General features: G+C 39.6%; 1 protein-coding gene across 1 annotated transcript; it reads left to right on the top strand.

Moving 5' to 3' along the window:
* The first annotated feature begins 489 nt into the window (after positions 1-489).
* On the top strand, positions 490-18,724 carry GHITM (growth hormone inducible transmembrane protein). The gene is made up of 9 exons (XM_028098706.2): positions 490-604; positions 2,001-2,165; positions 3,190-3,289; positions 4,552-4,663; positions 5,069-5,210; positions 9,019-9,127; positions 15,233-15,421; positions 15,858-16,029; positions 17,313-18,724. The coding sequence occupies exons 2-9, from the start codon at positions 2,037-2,039 to the stop codon at positions 17,395-17,397; spliced, it is 1,038 nt and encodes a 345-aa protein (XP_027954507.1). The 5' UTR covers positions 490-604; positions 2,001-2,036; the 3' UTR covers positions 17,398-18,724.
* Positions 18,725-19,137: the final 413 nt, after the last annotated feature.

Raw genomic sequence — 19,137 nt, 5'->3', positions numbered from 1 at the left:
GCGAGTGACCTTGTGTGATTTAGACCCTTTCCTAGATTTCATGAGCCAACCTTAGGCGTCAGAACTGATTGACTCCACTCTGAAACTACCACGTTTGGCACACTATTCATCTCGCAGAACATTCTTGAGAAGGAAAAAAAAAGCAACATGAGGAAAAGAAAGGGACGACGGAATAATTTTTAGCTCTCACACATTAAATATTCTTTTTCAATTTTTACGTGATTTTTGTAACGGCCGCTAGTGAAATTGTTGAAACAAAAACAAAAACTAGCTCCGCTACCCATAGCTAACACGGCTGAAGTGCCTTCCCTGCCCATACTCAAAATGGACGCTGACTACGACGCTTCCGGCAGTTCACTACTGGCCCCGCCCCTCCAGCCCGGAACCCCTCCTCCCTACCGCGCCAGCCCTTCCGTCAGAGATCTGCTCATGATTGGATGACCCTAGTGTTTGGCGATTCTCCGGATGTTGCGTCACTCAATGGGTAAGGGAAACTGCGCGCGCAGAGGCAGTAAGGCGCGGGCAGAGGTCTAGGGAGGTGTACGCGTTTGCGTTTCGCCGGCCCGGAAGGGTAACTGTGTGGTTGAGGTGACCAGGGACTGAGGTATGGCTACTCCGGGCCTGCTGGCGCCGGAGATCCACTGTCCTGACGGCCGGCTTCGCGGGGCCGCTGGGTGCATCCGAGGAGGACTGAAGGCCGGGCGCAGCTTGCTGCGTCACAGGCTGGCGGTGCCACAGCTTGGCGGCGCGTTAGGGTCATCGTCCTGCGGTGACCGGGTGAAAGGGGGCGGCGGCGGCGGGGCCTGGGGCAGGCGGGCGGGGGCTTGCCCCCGCTGTCCGCTTCTCCTTCGGGCAGAGGTGCTGAATCACCCAGCGGCTGGGCCGCACAGCCGCCACCCTCTCAGATAAGGGGGTGCTGGAGCGGGGAGGTGGTAGGGTTACGCGTTGACTTTGGGAGACTGGAGTCTTCCTGCCAAGTTCTCAACCGAGTCTGGAGAGCTGGGTCAACTTTCTCGGGGGACCAGGAGCTTGAGCGCATCAATGCTTGCGGAAGCGTACGGGCTCGTCATACTTTATCCATTTTATAGCTAACACATCTGAGTCTCAGAGGGCCGACACTCACGAGGCCACTTCTGGCATGTGGCAGAAACAAGATTTCCACTTTGTTCTGTTGCATGACATGGAAGCCGTTCAGCGGGGCCTCGTTCCCAGTCGATGTGTTGAATAGCGGGGGACATAAACCGCAACAGGCTGAGATGATGTAATGGCTGAGATGAAGGTCTCGGTATTTTCTCAGCGTTGTACACGATTACAGATTCAGTGGGAGAGCTGGAAGTACACTTTGATAGGTATTTCTTAGCAAGAATTCTTAGCTTTGGGGGTGCTAGGTAAAACATTCCTGGGTCCCATTCCTAGAGGTTAAATCATTAAGGACCAGAGATGCATCCCAGGTGGTTTCAGTACCTTGAGTATTTTTATCACATTTTGAAGCGAAGTAATATTTGGCATGTTTAGCAGAAATTTAAATATTTGATTACTGTTGATGTCGTGAAACCTTACAGTGCAGCATGACCTTGAAGAGTACTCATCTCTTCCTTGGATGACATTTTTCTTCTGCTCAAAAGTTATACAGAGTCTTGTTTTAAATTGTCCCATTGAATGCTTAAAACCACATTTATAAAAGCCATCACACACACTGCAATTGTCTTAAGATATTAACATCTACTTTGTATTAGACGCGTAACTTATAGGGAGTCATACACCATATTGTTCAAACTGGTATTCAGTTCTGTTTTGGTGATCATCCCATATTGGATTCTGTGGATTGGATTTCTTGGACTAACAAGGAATAAGCCGACAATTCATCATTAACATTTAAAAAGGTCCCCACTCCATTTTTCTACTAAAATATGATTGACGGGCCCTTCTCTGTCTCTGGATCTTTTCTGTGTTATTCCCTCAGTTGGTTAATGGGTTATTTTTTGTGTGTCTCGACCTAGCATTTCAGATCTGCTTGGTAAACCTGGTGCACCACCATGCTGGCCGCAAGATTTATGTGTCTCCGGACACTCCCTTCCAGGGTTTTCCAACCAGCTTTCACCAAGGCCTCCCCAATTGTGAAGAATTCCATCACGAAGAATCAATGGCTCTTAACACCCAGCCGGGTAAAGATAATCTGATAATCTTATATTGTGTCCCTCTCTTTGTGCACTGGAACCTTTTATTTATTTATTTATTTTTTGACTGTATGAAGCTCCCTGTTCTACCATTAGTGATTTACTGAAACATTTATCCCTGATAATGTCCCAAATCAGCTCTTTCTCCCCGTTAGTTTTGTGTCATTCTGTTCCTCATTATCGCATATGAAAGACAGAGCTCCTATAACTTTCTCTTTACTTACAGCTTTTGGAGTTTCATTCAGAGATCTTAGAGTGATTTGTGTGAGATTGAGAATTATATGGTACAACAAAGAGATTGTGGAGCCTGTAGTCAAAAGCTTAAGAACCCAGAAATATTAACATTTGGTCAGTAGCTTATTAATAAGTTACTAAAAATGTCATTTCGGCTCTTGATTAAAGAGTAAAGAGTGGCAAAATCCATCAGGTTAGAGAGACACCCATTATTTTTTATAATAGATTTCTCCAGCATTCAAATCAGAAGTATAAATTTTGAAATGTGAGGTAGGTAAGGAAATATATATAAGCTAAAAGAGACAGCTGTTTTCCTCATGAATTAACTGTTCTGCTTTTGAAAAAGAGCTAAAAAAAAAGAGGTAGTAATCATCCTTCCCTTTAACTTTATGCTAAGGAAAGGTAACTTTCTTGAGCCCATTTCCCAGATGGAAAAGAAAATGTAGCTAATACTTAATGCATTTTTTTTTAAAGTTAGTGTTTAAAGTATGATTCTAGAGATACAAATCTGTAGTTTATGAAATAATTATTCTGAAACTTTTAAGAAGTTAAGTTGTAAACTAAGAATTTAAGTGAATCACTTCAAAGATAGACCACAGGTAGGTAGGGTTTACATTTAATTTTTTAGATTGGCTAACAGATTTTTATAGTGAAACTATATACATAGAAAGTACCAAGTTATATACAGTTTTCTAGTGTAATGAGATTTAATTATATTTTATTAATAACATTCTGTTTTGCTGTATGTATCGTGTGTCTTTGTTTTTGTGTATATCAGCAATATGCCACCAAGACAAGAGTTGGGATCCGGCGTGGGAAAACTGGCCAAGAACTTAAGGAGGCAGCAATGGAACCATCAATGGAAAAAATATTTAAAAGTAGGCAGCAGTCTTTAGTTTTTGAACTGGAGTATGTGAATATGTTTTAAGAAGTCCATGAACAGCCTTCTAAAATATGTGCAAACTTATATATGTGAGCATTTTCTGGGAAGAAAGGCAATCATTCTTCAGGATCTCATGACCCAGAAAAGATTGATACTTCACACTGGGTTCATTGGTTCCCAATCATATTTCTTCCAGAGAAAATTTTACTTTTACCATTTTTTTAAAGAAAGGATTAGTAGTTAATATGCCATGGTATTAAAGATATAATCTGTTAAGGAAGCTCAATTGAAGTTGCATAGAATCTTCATTCAAGCATAAAATGTTTATGTATGTTTTAGGTCAAGAGAAAAATCACTAAAACAGATATTAATGAAAGCCTTGCTGTTCAAGAAGAGTCCTCTTAATTGGTTGTTCATATATGGGCTCCCTGGAAACAGTACCTTAATGAAGTTCATTTGGATTTCAGCTTTGCAAGTTTAACAAGATTGTTAATCTACCCAGATCTATTCATAGAACACTGTTGCTGGTTAATGACCTTACAAAGGTCAATATATTATAATGGGAAAGAGCTGTAATCCGTATCCCTCCGGGCATTTCTTTCTGATTAGTAATTTTGCCCTAAAAAAATAAGTTACATGAAACATACAGCTATAGCATAGTAATAGTCTTAGTGACAAATTCATACTAAAAGGAGTAAGATGCATCCAATTAAGAGTTGGTAAGTTGTTTCTTTCTTTTGCTCTTAGTTTAGGGCACCCTCCCCCTTGATTCTGCTGCATAAACACTGATTACATTTTTGGTTCCTTTTTTTCTTTGTCTACATCAAGCATCATCTTTGTTTAATGGCATTTTATACACTGTGGTATAAGTATTAACATCTTTTTCATCTTTTTCTTTCTAAGAGGATCATGAGAACATTACCCAGATTCTTATGAATAAAATAATATGTATTACAGAGGTATCCCCACATCTACAGATACACTGCCTCCTTAAATTTCTTTGGAGTGAAATTAGAGGCTAATCAAATCTGATCCTTTTTGTATTATTACACCTATGTTTTAGCAGTGTCGTTTTTTACTGGTCCCCTAATGTTGAAGCCGCTTATATCCCCATATGTTCTAATTATGGTTGTTACAAAGGACTATGGTATATAGTTTGATTTTCCTCATACAAATATTAGAAAGGGCTTACTGTCAGCATTTTAATTTAGTCAAGACATGACCATATTAATGTGCATTTCCTCCTGTGTTCTCCAGTTGATCAGATGGGAAGATGGTTTATTGCTGGAGGGGCTGCTGTTGGCCTTGGAGCATTGTGCTACTATGGCTTGGGAATGTCTAATGAGATTGGAGCTATTGAAAAGGCTGTGTAAGTAAATCATTCCCAAACATTTCCCAGTCTTCAAGGTTCCAATTTTGTTTTCATCCTTCTCTTTTGCCACTTTTGGAATGTTTTATATCTAATCTTCTAACTGTAGACATACACTTGAATAAAAATAAAATCTCTTGGCATCTATTCAAACAAAAATCTTTTACTAAGGTTATATGTGTTTAAGCAAGGAGAAAATGTGTTGCTTTGTATATGTGCCAAGTGCTTATGTTTTATATCATTTAATTTTTATGATAACTCCAATGTATGCATCATTATTTCCATAATAAATGAGATAAGATTAGAGCAATAAATTGTTATTTCCCACAGTTTCCCAGCTATGAATGATTTAACCAAAATTTATATCCATATTTCCATAAATTAACCATGTTATGTTTCTTACAGAATTTGGCCTCAGTATGTGAAGGATAGAATTCATTCTACCTATATGTACTTAGCAGGGAGTATTGGCTTAACAGCACTGTCCGCCCTGGCAGTGAGCAGAACTCCTGTTCTCATGAACTTCATGATGAGAGGCTCTTGGGTGGTAAGTCAGCTTGTTTTTGTTTTCCTTTTTCACTAAATACCAAAAGATTAGACAAAAAATATTGGGAGACAGGTATTAAATGGAATGAATCCCTTACTATATTGAACAAGTTGTTCAAATCTGTGAAGTAATAGTGCAACTGAGACAAAGTAGGAATTACATTCTGAGGTAGATCAGGAATTATTCCTTGTTGAGTATGTATTTAAATAGTGGCAAAGGGGTTGAAAACCAAACTTACAGGAATATCCTACTTACCTAACAGCAGAGATCCAATAGCCTGTGTTTTATAGCAATTTAGTTAATAAAGGGGGGTGAGGTGGCAAATGCAAAACCATCTTAGAAGTCAGTGGAAAATATTTGTTGCCAACACTTTGAACTTTCTTAACCCTGTGCAAGGTTTTATATTCTGTGTTTCTTGAGCATTTGTTATTTTGCTAGATACAAAAAAAAAAAATGATTTTAAAAGTAGTAGCTATTTTCTGCTGTCTGGTTGAAGAAATGAGCTTGAGTAAGTGGTAAAGGATGCGTACAATAAGAAGTAGAAAGTGTAAAATCAGTTGAAAGACTGTTTTTGTCTTGGACTAGTAGTGAAGGTCCATGCAAGAGACACTTATTTCATCAGAAATGTTGGAGGCTAGCATTTTTTTATTGTAGGAGAGGAATAAGGTAGTCTAGGTTTGCAGAACAGCTTGAGCAAAGGAGAAGAGGTAGTCATTAAAACTGGCTTCGCCTATGATCCCAGGGTCCTGGGATTGAGCCCGGCCTTGGGCTCCCTGCTCAGTGGGGAGTTTGCCTCTTGCGCTCCCTCTGCTCATGATGTCTTTCTCTCACTTGCTCACGCTCAAATAAATAAAATCTTTAAAAAAAAAAAAAAGGACTTTGAGATAAAACTGGCTTTGCAACAGTGTCGAGAGTGGAGATCGAGGGGCGCCTGGGTGGCTCAGTGGTTAAATGTCTGTGTTCGGCTCAGGTCATTATCCCGGGGTCCTGGGATCGAGTCCCACATCAGGCTCCCCTGCTCAGTGGGGAGCCTGCTTCTCCCTTTCCTCCCTGCTCGTACTCTCTCTCGCTGTTTCTGTCGCTATTTCTCTCTCAAATAAATAAATAAAAATCTTTAAAAAAAGAGAAAAAGAGTGGAGTTCGAGGATTTGAGGTCTAGAGTGTGAAGAAGACACAATTAGAAAAAGAATGTTTTGATTGCCACACTGAGGAGAGTGCTTAAGTAGGCAGAGGCCATTGCAGATACTGAAACAGCAAAAATATTTTTTGTATTTGAGTTCTAAGACCTGCTCAGTGGGGAGTCTGCCTCTCGCTCTCCCTCTCTCGTGCCGTCTCTCACTTGCTCACTCTCAAATAAAATCTTTAAAAAAAAAAAGACTTTGAGATAAAACTGGCTTTGCAATAGTGTCGAGAGTGGAGATTGAGGGGCGCCTGGGTGGCTCAGTGGTTAAGCGTCTGCCTTTGTCTCAGGTCATGATCCCAGGGTCATGGGATCGAGTCCCACATCGGGCTCCCTGCTCAGTTCTAAGAACTCAAATGGAAGAGAAAAGATGCAAGTATACCAGCCGTGGCTTTGCAAAATCTGAAATGAAGGATTGTAAGAACATGAACTATGAGTTTGAGACTGGAAGGGAAGGGGTATGAGAGAGATTTCTACAGATTTCCTACAGATTTCCCGTCTGTAACCAGATCTAACCAACTTCCATCCAACTTCCAAAACCATATTTCCACTGTACTTTGCAAAGGAGAACCGTTTAGAATAGCATGGCCATTTGGACACTTCAGTATACTTCAGATGTGTGTTACAAATCTCCTAACCTAAAAGTCCATGAGGGCACAGAATAAGCATGGTGCATTCTCACCAAGAATGTAAGTTTTTATCAGGTAGAGAATATAAAACAAGGCCTTTTAACAAAACACCATGGCTACAAGAGGAAAAATAATACAAAAGAGTTTAGCCCCTAAAATAAGATGCCAAAGAAGTTTTGTGCTTGGGCCATATTCTCAACTTCCTGTGGGCATAAGATCACTCTCACCTGCTGTTAGGACTACTGAAATAGTTTGGAAAGCCAGGCAGGTGCTACAGAGATGAAGATGAAGTTTTTTGGGGGTGACAGACATACAAATAATGTCAAATTTGGTACTCAGTGATTTTGGAACAGAGAAGAGGCTTCTGACACTGCTCGTGGCAGTCAGTGTCCTTCCCAGAAAAACTTCCCAGGTGAGGAGGTAATCCTTGAATAAGTCAACCAGATAGAAAAGAGGTATTCTTAGGCAAAATGAACCAGAAGTAAAGGGGCATGAGATGGGGATGTGTTTGCATCCCCACCATTTCAGTGTAGCTGGAGTGTGTAGAGTATGGAAAGGTAAAAGGCAAAAAATACAGCTGGGTCATGAACATGAAGGACCTTAAAAGAAAAAGACACAATTGTGATAAATATCCTGAAAATGCCTTGCATTTGTATGAAGTATGAAGGAATGTATAAAGTGGTTTTTAGTAACTATTTCTCCATTAGAAAATGATAGAGTAGAACTCAGTGTGCTTATTTATCTTAATAGGAGCAAAGGCTTTCCCATTCTCAGCTGTTCTGTCTCTGTCTGTGCTTTACGTCAGAGGTTGAACATTCACATATCGTGGGTCAGACAGGTAATGCAGAGGAGTTAGGCAGGCCTGGTATGTCACACACACACACATCAGTGACTAAGCAAAGGCATTAAAAAAGCATTCACATTCAGTTGATCTTTGAGTAGTTGGGCAACAAAATATCTGCTGTTTTGTACAAGAGCTGCAACTTTGCACTTTCTACTTCAAGTTTCCTAAAGATTCATTATCTTTTTCTATTATGTGCATTTCTTATACACACAAGGAATATTTAAGTGTTAAAACTAATGTGGCAATCTAAGGCAAAAAAAAAAGGGATGGAGGACCAAGTCAGCCAGAAAACTAAGAGGATAGAGAAGTAGAATCTTACTCTCTTTTCCATGTGCTTCTGTTTTTTAGGTTTTTAGCAAATGATGGAGTTCAAGGCAATGTAATACATATATATTCTAATTGGTATATCATGATTAATTTTTTAAAATGCTGTCTGTGCTATACAAAATAAATTAAAAATTATTTTGGAATTCTTATTTCTTTAAGATTTATTTAAAGATTTTATTTATTTGAGGGAGAGAGAACGAGTTGGGGGGGGACGCAGAGGGACAAGCAGACTCGCTACTGAGTAGGGAGCCAGAGGTGGGACTCAATCCCAGGACCTGAAATCATGACCTGATGCTTAACCAACTGAGCCACACAGGCACCTCAAGATTGATAGATTTATTTGAGAGAGAGAGAGCGTGAGAGTGATGGAGCATGTGTGCATGAGCTGGGGGCGGGGGGTGCCGGGGCGGGGCGGGCAGAGTGGGAGAGAGAATCCCAAGCAGACACCATGCTGAGCTCAGAGCCGGATGTGGGGCTCAGTCTCATGAACCTGAGATCATGAACTTAGTCGAAACTAAGAGTCAGACGCTTAACCAACTGAGCCACCCAGGCGTCCCTATTTTGGGATTCTTAATGAGGTTTCTTCTCTGTCTAGCAAGAATAAACTTTAAAAAGATGGTGGTATCAGTCAAAGCTCAACTCACTTGAAGATGTCTGCAAAACTTTGTGTGACAGTAGGGGGCACTCTTGCCCCCTATAGGATCAGTTCATTTTCCTTAATCTTTTTAAATAAGGTTTTTTGGAGGGAGTAGCTGAACTTGGAACTTGTGGGCTTCTACTTTGTTGTTGCATAAGGATTGATTTTTCTCAATAATATGTGTCTTTCAGACAATTGGTGCAACCTTTGCAGCCATGATTGGAGCTGGAATGATGGTACAATCAATACCATATGACCAGAGCCCAGTCCCAAAGCATCTTGCTTGGTTACTACATTCTGGTATGTTCTAATTTTAAATTTTTATTTAACAACCTTCATTACTATTTTTTTTTTTGGTGGCTCTTCACAATTGTAAATGACTTGTGCATAATTTTAATAAAACCTTGTGTTTAGAAAACACTTACAGTTTTTCATAGTCATTGGTGGTTGTTTATTGCCAGACCTCTACTCTGAAAAATGATTCTGATACTAAGACGATGGACATCCCCAATACTACATTTGGCCTCCTATGACAGTCTAGTATGTGCAGAGATTTCCTTTATGTATTTTGTCTACTCCTGGGAGGGTTTCAAACTTGATACACATTACTTAAAAATTGTTTTTGTTGTGTATTTTTAGAAAAATTTAAAAATGAGGGTGGAGAAGAAAAGGATGCAGTAAGAAAAGAATAGGAGCAGAGGATTTTGCAGTAGAGCGTTGGAAGAAAGAACACAGTAGAAAAGATCTTTGGAAATGCACATTTGTGTCTGATACAGTTAGCTGGGTCATTATTTAGGTTTAGCACAAAGTACAGTGGTCAGGGCAGAGGCTGTCCACCTGTGGTATTGTAGGACAGTTTTAATACCTTTTATAGGTATATGTTGTGATACCACCCCTTAACTGTGGAGACACAAATACTTTAGATTAAGTGTTTTGCATCTCAGGTATCCCAGGATAGTCTCTGTGGGTTGAACAAAGAGCCAGCTAGACCCAGAAACAAAAGTACTTAGATACATGTTCTCTACCACAAAACAAGACATATTTTATTTTTTCTAATTTGTTTTTTGAGTATAGTTGACACAATGTTATAGTAGTTGCCGGTATACAACATAGTTAGGTTTTGCTATACTCCCCAGGAGTGTAGCTACCATCTGTCACCATACAGCACTATTATAGTATCACTGACTGTGTGCCCCGTGCTGTGCCTTTTACTCCCGTGACTTCATTCCATAACTGGAAGCCTGTATCTCCCACTCCCCTTCACCCATTTTGCACACCCTGCCACCTCCCCTCTGGCAACCATCAGTTTGTTCTCTGTCTTTACGTGTCTGTTTCTGCTTTTTATTCGTTTATTCACTTAAATAAAACAAGACAAATTTTGTAAGCATTTCCCTGAAACTTCTAGGGAAACAGACTAAGTGTTTCTAACATAGGTTAGTAAATGGAAATTAGGTATTTGGTATCCAGTACGTCAAATTTCTGGTATGAACTATGTCATTTACATTCTTTATGTGCTATCTTTGTTTTGGTAAATGTGAAACAGCAGGACTTGACAACCGCGGTTTTCAAGTCTCTTCTCTTAGGTGTGAGGTTATTCAACCATAGATATTCTCCATGGGGCTTTACAGGATAAAATCCTTGTGATTGAGGGAGGTGGTCCATTATCTTCAGCACCAATAACCTGCTTTTAAGAAAAAAAATTATTCAAGATACAACGTGTACTTCTATAAAATGTAACATCTCTGAGTGCCATCTATTTAAGAATTATTCTGCTTTAGAACAAGTACATAACCATAGTAGTGTACAGAACTTTTTTTTTCTCTTGAGGATGTACCCTTGCACTAAAACACCAAAAACCTCACCATCTGAGTTTAGCATTAGTATCTTACCCAGAGAATGGAGTTGTGCACCTCTTTCCCATTTTAGACACTCAGTTCCTTGAGAAAACAGGTTCAGTGTTTTTATCTCTGATAAATAGTAGATACTTAGTGACTTAATTAAATTAAAATAGCTATGTAGTTTGAGTTTAGAATAAGGGCTATCTGGGTTGCTTAGACAACTCCTTTTAATCTGCTATTATTTCAGTATATAAATTACTTGGGTCAAAGTATTTTTGTGTTGGAGGGGGTCCCCAAGACCAACCATTCATTCATTTAATGTTTTTTTAGAAGGAGTCCCAGGACTCAGCATATAGTTGTACTCAGTGCTAAGGTTTATTACAATAAAAGGACACATGATAGCATCTGCAAGGGGAAAAAATATAGACAAAGTCTGGAGAAATTCATCCACAGGCTTTCAGTGCTCCCTCCTTTCCTTGAGGGGACTTATCAAGGAAGTGAAAAGAGCAGTGAGATAGAAGCCCATTAGAGACTTGGTGCCTGAGGGTTTTTAATAAGGGCTGATCATGTAAGCACCTTCATAGCAACTACCAAAATACAGATTTCCAGAAGGAAAGCAGGCTTTCAGCATAACTCAGATTTTCACAAGCAGTCTAACCCTCCAGTTACAGAATGCTTCATCTGCCAAGTTCTTAAGTAGCCAAGGACCAGCCCTGCAAGCAAGTCTTTTTAAAGATGACCTTAGGCCTGCTCTGGTAACCCTTTCTTGTACAGCATGAATGCCAGTTTTTGCTTTACATTTCATCCATATCTTGAGAAGCTGTGCAGGCAGACATTAGCATTTTCATTTCATGGATGAGGGAAGTGGAGGCGGTGTGAGGTCACACTGGCAGGTGCCACAGTCAAAACTGAACACCCTTATTTCTTCAAGTCCAGCCCTCTGTCCACTCTTTCTTTCACTGGTATGATTGAGATGAGACCTGAAGGGGGTTTGGATGACCCAAGGGCAATCCCTTACAGTTTTAAAGGGACATCAGAGTTAGCTTTTGACCAGTATTAACATCCCAGTGCATTCCATTTCATTTTTCATCCAAATGTTTAGCACTGGGTCGACACAGCTGTGGTCTTAATCAGGACTAAGTGTGCAGGAATTACTGAAATGATTATTGGAAAACTGTTCTAATTGTGTTTTCCGCCCAGCTTTATTAGGATATAATTGACACATAACATCATATAAGTTTTAACATACATAACTGGTTGATTTGATACATTTATATATTGCAAAATGATTACCACCATAGCATTAGGTAACACTTGCATATTTACCATTTTTTTTGTGGTGAGAACATTTAAAATCTATTCTGTTAGCAACATTCAAGTATATGATGCAGGATTAGCTGTAATCACCATGCTGTACATTAGGTCTTTAAATTTATTCATCTTATAACTGGAAATTTGTGCACTTTGACCAATATCTCCTCATTTCCCCCACACCTCTACCCCTGGTAACCCCCACTCTACTGTTTCTCTGAGTTTGACTTTTTTAGATTCCTAATATAATTGAGATCATATGATACTTGTCTTTCTCATATTTCACTTAGTATAATGCCCTCAGGGTCCATTCATGTTGTCAAAAATGGCAAGATTTCATTCTTTTTTATAGCTGAGTATTACTCCATTTTGTTTATACACCACATCATCTTTATCTATTCATCCATTGAAGGACAATTTGGTTTTTGTATCTTGGAGATTGTGAGCAATGCTGCTGGCAGCACAGTCATCTCTCTGAGATCCTGATTTCAGTTCTTTTGGTTATAAACTCAGAAGTGGGATTGTTGAATCATATGGTAGTTATAGTTTTAATTTTTTGAGGAACCCCCATACTTTTCCATAGTGGCTGTACCAGTTGGATGAATGCCAGTTTGATTCACAATATAATGTTCAGCTACCCTTGTTAGTTTTGTAATTGGTATGTCTTCTTAAGCAGCAAACATCTATTACCATTTAAGATTTTTATGAGAAAATATTGAAAGATCTCTGACGATTGCCTTAAAAGTTTTGCTAAAGCTACAAGAAGACTGGACTACAGCTTCCCACACCATCAGAAAACCAGGCCTTAGAAAACAAACAGGCTCACGAAAGAACCAGATGTTGGAGAACAGACCTTTGGAGGGATCTGCCCGCAGCTGATGAGAAAGTCCTGGAGGACCAGACCCCCACCCCCGCCAGAGGCTTCAAACTTAGGGGCTACTGTTGTGAAGAGGCCAGGACTCAGGTGCCCACATTCTGTGAGGACAAGTCTCAGGGCCAGAACACACAGAGCCTGATTGCCAAAGAGCTAGTTCACGAGTGTTGGACCTCTCAGAGGACTGTGGTATCTGGGATGAGACCTTGGCAGAGCATGGTAGCCAGGATCTTTGGAAGACTAAGCCACCCAAGGGCCAGACCCCCAGTGATAAAAGCTCCAGAGATAGAATCTCCAATAAACCTAGCCATGAAGAATGGGAAAACCAGAAGATTGTACCATGACTGTCAAGGCCACCTGGGAAACTGTCTTTGACAGGGTCAGCCTGCATAGGAGAGGACCACTGGAGGGACAGGTCATGGAAAACAGGACCACCAGGCCAGACCCTGGAGAGCCACGGGAGGACCAGGTGCCACGGGGTAGGGGTGGCGGAGATGCTATGAAAAGGCCTTGAGGGAGGCAAGGTCTCGCTCATCCTTCCTCCCTGGTACCAGCTCTATGTCCTGTCCCTGGCCGTTGGTGGCTAACAGGGTCAGAACCTGGAGCAATGGGCTGGCACATCAGTATAGGGAAGGAAGGAAGAAGGACACTCTTTCATCCTCTGCCTGTGGCTTAATCCAAATTTCAGGACAAGGAGTTACCTAGGGTGAGTAAAGTTCTCCTGCTGGAGAATAAAGGTTTTTCTTGGCTTCTGCAAAAAAAAAAAAAAAAAATAGATTTTTTTTTTTTTCGCTAAAAATTTTGCTGTCAGTTGTAAAACTGATGGGAATCCTAATAGAAATGTAAAGATTCCTAGAGGAATTTTTATCCAGTGTCTTTCTTAACAGCAAAAGATATTTTTAATTGTTCATTATCATGAGATATATCTTCCTACTTGATCTACAAATGTTACTCTCACGAAAGAGACACTGGTGTTGGAATTATAGTATGGGCATAGCTGTGCCTATTCCATGAGTTAAACTATGGACATTTAATGTTTTAATAAGAGGATAACTTACTCTACTCACTACTGAAATAATGCCTTATCTAAGATTTATTTTTTGAATTAAGGAGTTCTGTTGGCTAATTAAATTATTGATACCTTTCACTGTAATTTTTCTGAACTTGTTTATGAATATTTGACAACTAAAATTACGGTTAACAAGCTGAGATGACATTCCCTATCCACAAGGAAACAGTAGTGCCTGTCCTTGAAGTTCCTTAGGATTAACATCCTACAGCATTCTCTCGTTTTACCTTGTTTCCTCTTGGCAGCAACAGGTTTGACCTTGAGTTACTCATTTCAAGCCTTTTAATCTCAATTCTTATATAGGATTGTTGTTGCAAAGAATATACCAGTAGGCTCACATCCAGATAATGAAGTACATAAAATTTGATAAAGTTACTCAAACATCTAGATTAGTGTTTGTACTCTGAGTTGAGACAGTTTAAGAATAGTGTTATTGTTCTGTGGAGCCAAGATGTCCATCGACCATCGACAGATGAATGGATAAAGAAGAGGTGGTATATATACACAATGGAATATTAGGCAGCCATCAAAAGGAATAAGATCTTGCCATTTGCAACGACGTGGATGGAACTGGAGGGTGTTATGCTGAGCGAAATCAGTCAATCAGAGAAAGACATGTATCATATGACCTCACTGATATGAGGAATTCTTAATCTCAGGAAACAAACTGAGGGTTGCTGGAGTGGTGGGGGGGTGGGAGGGATGGGGTGGCTGGGTGATAGACTTTGGGGAGGGTATGTGCTATGGTGAGTGCTGTGAATTGTACAAGACTGATGAATCACGGATCTTTACTTCTGAAACAAATAATGCAATATATGTTAAAAAAAAAAAAAAAGAAGATAGCAGGAGGGGAAGAATGAAGGGGAGTAAGTCGGAGGGGGAGACAAACCATGAGAGACGATGGACTCTGAAAAACAAACTGAGGGTTCTAGAGGGGAGGGGGGTGGGGGGATGGGTTAGCCTGGTGATGGGTATTAAAGAGGGCACATTCTGTGTGGAGCACTGGGTGTTATGCACAAACAATGAATCATGGAACACTACATCAAAAACTAATGATGTGATGTATGGTGATTAACATAACAATAAAAAATTATTTAAAAAAAAGAATAGTGTTATTGTTGTGATTTCGAGTTTGGCTAGCTGCAAGTTTGGGTTGTGGAATTCAGGGGTAGTATTACCTACATACAGGAGAGACTTGGTAGTCCTGTTTTTGAACAGTCAGGTATACGATGTTCAGGTGGCCTGTTACTAGAAGTGGCATTTTCTTCTTGGTTGTCATTTAGTAACTACTTCCCTGCTTGCTCTTTCTCCAGGTGTGCTGGGCGCAGCGGTGGCTCCACTGACGGTACTAGGGGGCCCTCTTCTCATCAGAGCCGCGTGGTACACAGCGGGCATCGTGGGGGGCCTCTCCGCCGTGGCCGTGTGCGCACCCAGTGAGAAGTTCCTGAACATGGGGGCACCCCTGGGAGTGGGCCTGGGTCTCGTCTTTGTATCCTCACTGGGTAAGCAGCTGGGTGTTGATACTTGCTTCTTGGTATCCTAAAATCATTGATGTGCTCAGTTATCCTAATGGAGGGAACTTATTAAGAGTCACTTTTGAAAGTCTAAAAGGGAAGCCCTGATTAGAGTGTATTTTCTTATTTGGCATCATGGTAAACTATGATTTTTGGTTTTACCAAATACATCTAAAATGGAAAAGTTGGTCTGGAGAAGATGAAAATTGCTCTTGGTGCAAGAGCCTTTCTGTAATGTGAGCAAGTGGCCCATCGCAGGAATGGGTATAATGGATTTGCAACTGAACATGCATAAAATTACACAGTGCACATAGTCCTTTTCTGACCTGTGCAGTACACCAAAAGAAGGGTTGTTTTGTTCTGTTTTTTAAGTAATGTTAATCATAAATCCAATTATAGAGGAGTCCGTCTTTTTTCCTTCCAGGATCTATGTTTCTTCCACCTACCACTGTGGCTGGTGCCACTTTGTACTCAGTGGCAATTTATGGTGGATTAGTTCTTTTCAGCATGTTTCTTCTGCATGATACACAGAAAGTAATCAAGCGTGCAGAAATAATACCAGCGTATGGAGTTCAAAAATATGATCCCATCAATTCGTAAGTAGTCTTTAATGTCTTTCCTTTGTTACATAGGACATTTGTGTTATTATGGTCTATTTTATTTTACGGCTGTATTAGTTTCCTAGGGCTACTGTAACAGACTACAAACTGAATGGTTAAAACAATGGAAATTTATACTCTCGAAGTTCTGGAGTCCAGAAGTCTGAAATCAAGGTGTCATCAGGGTTGATACCTTCCGAGGGCTCTAAGAGAATCTGCTCCATGCTTCTCTTCTAGCTGCTTGTTTTGGCCCGCAATCCTTGGCATTCCTTGGCTTGTAGACACATTACCCCAATCTCTACCTCTGTCTTCACAGCATTCGTCCTGTGTGTCTGTCTCTGTCTCCGGTCATTTTGGATTGAGGCCCACGCTACTCCAGTATTAATCTCATCTTAACTCACATCTTGATTACATTTGCAGAGACCCTGTTTCGAAATAAGGTCACATTTACAGGTACAGGGATTAGGATGTCACCATACCACATAACCACAATGGGTTTGTCGAATTGTACTGTTTTATTTCTGTTGCTATTTGATCTGTTCTATCTCTTTAGTAAGCTATGTATCCACAGAACATTTGATTAGATCATAACTAAGTGTAGTATTTAGGTATTCAGTTAAATCAGTATTTGCCTGTTTTTGTTGATTAGCTTTATGGTGCAACTGTTTATGCTTTTCCCTTTTCTTGGACTCTCCACCAAAGTAGATTGTTTTATTTAAACAACTTTCTTGAGTTTCATGTTGTCTCTCACCTTTTTTAAAGTAATCTTTTTTCTCCTTGAAACTGAAATTCAGTGTAATGGTTTTTTTAAAATGCTGCTGTAACACAGATTTGTGACAGTTTTCTTTGGTTGGTGGTGGAGGGGGGGTTGCCTTGAGGAGATGTTAATTATATTTAAAAATGCCAGACTTGTGTCTTAACACATTTTTGTGAAGGTGTTTCTTTGGTTTTTTTTCTGATTATTTCATTGTCTATCACCCAGGGGTTTTTTTGTTTTTTTTTTTTTTTGCAAGATACTATGCTCATAGAGCGTGTCAGAGGATAGAATAATGATTTTTTAAATTGCCCTTTAACATTTCGAAGATGAATCTGCCAGAAGAAAATCTTGACTGTTGTCTAGTCTAGGGCTTCCTTAGTTGGCATCTTTTCTTTTCTTAATTTCCATTTCATGTACCTATGACAAATAAGTATTGCTTTCTCTTTTCTAGATTAAGAAATAGTTTTTAATCATTGTTAATAGAATTACATCATCTGTAACAGGCCATAATTTTCTTTTCCAGGATGCTGGGAATCTACATGGATACCTTAAATATATTTATGCGAGTTGCCAGTATTCTAGCAACTGGAGGCAACAGAAAGAAATGAAGAGCCTCAGCTTCTGACTTCTTTAATACATCAGATATCTTGCTTGTTTAATAGGGACAGGTATTCATTAAATAGATTGTACAAGCAGCTTTCATTGAAGTTTAGAAGATAAGACTTGTCAACATGTTTCAGTTGTTCCGGTGATGTGATGCTTCAGGTCTCCTTTATCTTCTGCAGAATAAATTCAGTTGTTCTCTTCCAAATAACCACACACATTTCCAGTTCTCATGTTTGAGTAATTCTTAAATGTTGCAATGAATGTGAAAACTAAAGTTTGTGTTGTGAGAATTTATTCTATTTTAAAATTTATTTGATTGAGTGAAAATTAGCAAACTCTGTTTTGCTGTATATCATATCAACAAGTAATGTCATAAGTGATGTAGAGGTTTGGTAAAGGGACCAGAGAGAAGCAAAGGGTTACCTGCAATCTTTCTTTGACTACTTAGCACTTGTGTAATTGGTGAGCCGGTGAGAGGGGTCTGGCTATTTGGAAACAAATAAATAATTGCTGTTCTTACATCCGTCTGTTGAACTTAGAAGCACTGAGCATGAAACAAAGATATAGGTGATTCATTCTCCTGATGTTCCTTTCTTTCTCATTGCTGTTTTTACAACATACGTGTTATTTTGTTAGGCTTCTCATTGTTTGACATTGCTAGGATGGTCCAGAATGTTAATCGTATGGAGAATTCCTGATATGTGTTATATATGTTTAAGTTTTATTTTTGAACCTTACAGAACAAAATATCCTTAAAACTCTTCTCAGGATAAAACATTCAAAGCATGAAAACTCTTACATTTTCAAATATACAAACACTGTGTTCCTAATTGCAGAATTTTTGTGCATATTTATTGAAATGTTTAATAGAATACATGTTTGCTTTTCCCATCACTTCAGGCTTTGAAGCTTTAATCAGAAAAGCCTGTTTGTGGCTCACACTTAAGATTATGAAAGCAGTTTTTCTCCCAAGACTTGGTTTCTTGTGTTCCTCTCAGGCTAAGCACTAAACAAAAAGGGAGGACATAGCTAGTCGTTCTTCATGAACTATGTCAGTCAGAACTGTAATAGGCAAAATGCTTCATTAGAGTTTCCCCCAGCAGACTTTTCCTTCTCTCCTGCATAGACTGTTACCTGACTCTCTTGTGACATTTGTGTTTTGATACAGAAGAGTTATTTTTGGAAGTTCTTAATGAATGAAGTGTGTATGATTATTGAAATGATTGGTATTTTTGACAAATATTTATTACAGTCTCCAGAAGTAGTTATTCTAACCACCTCAAATTACATGGGATGCTTATTTCTGAAATAATAAAGGTTCCAGCCAGATGGTGATTGGTCCGTGATTTTTCCAGCTGAACCAAACGCATACTATTTGAATAGAGGATTTGTTTCATTTATTTTCTCTTCCTGACCTAGTAGGTAGAATACAGTGTGATTATGACCATGGTACTTAAAGCCAGACTGCCTTTATTTGAGCCCTGCCTCTTCAGCTTATTTATGTGACTTTGGGCAAATTACTTAAGCTCTCTGTGCCCATTTTCTTATCTATAAAATGAAGATCGTAACAGAACCAATCTCATAGGATTGGAGTGAAATGTGTGGGCATTTAGTAATATGTAAGTTTTAGCTGCTATTGCTGGTTTGGGGGGTAGGCAGTGCGGGGAGTTGCCCTAAGAAAAATCTAAGTGCCAAACTTCTATTTTCTCCCTTCTCCACTTTAGTCTCTACAATGTCAGTGT

This window comes from Eumetopias jubatus, unplaced genomic scaffold, assembly GCF_037043125.1.
Source record: "Eumetopias jubatus isolate StellerSeaLion01/CBP00866 unplaced genomic scaffold, mEumJub1_p1.0 scaffold_17, whole genome shotgun sequence".
Classification (NCBI taxonomy): Eukaryota; Metazoa; Chordata; class Mammalia; order Carnivora; family Otariidae; genus Eumetopias; species Eumetopias jubatus.
Note: the sequence above shows the minus strand (reverse complement) of the source record. Positions and strands in the feature narration are given on the sequence as shown.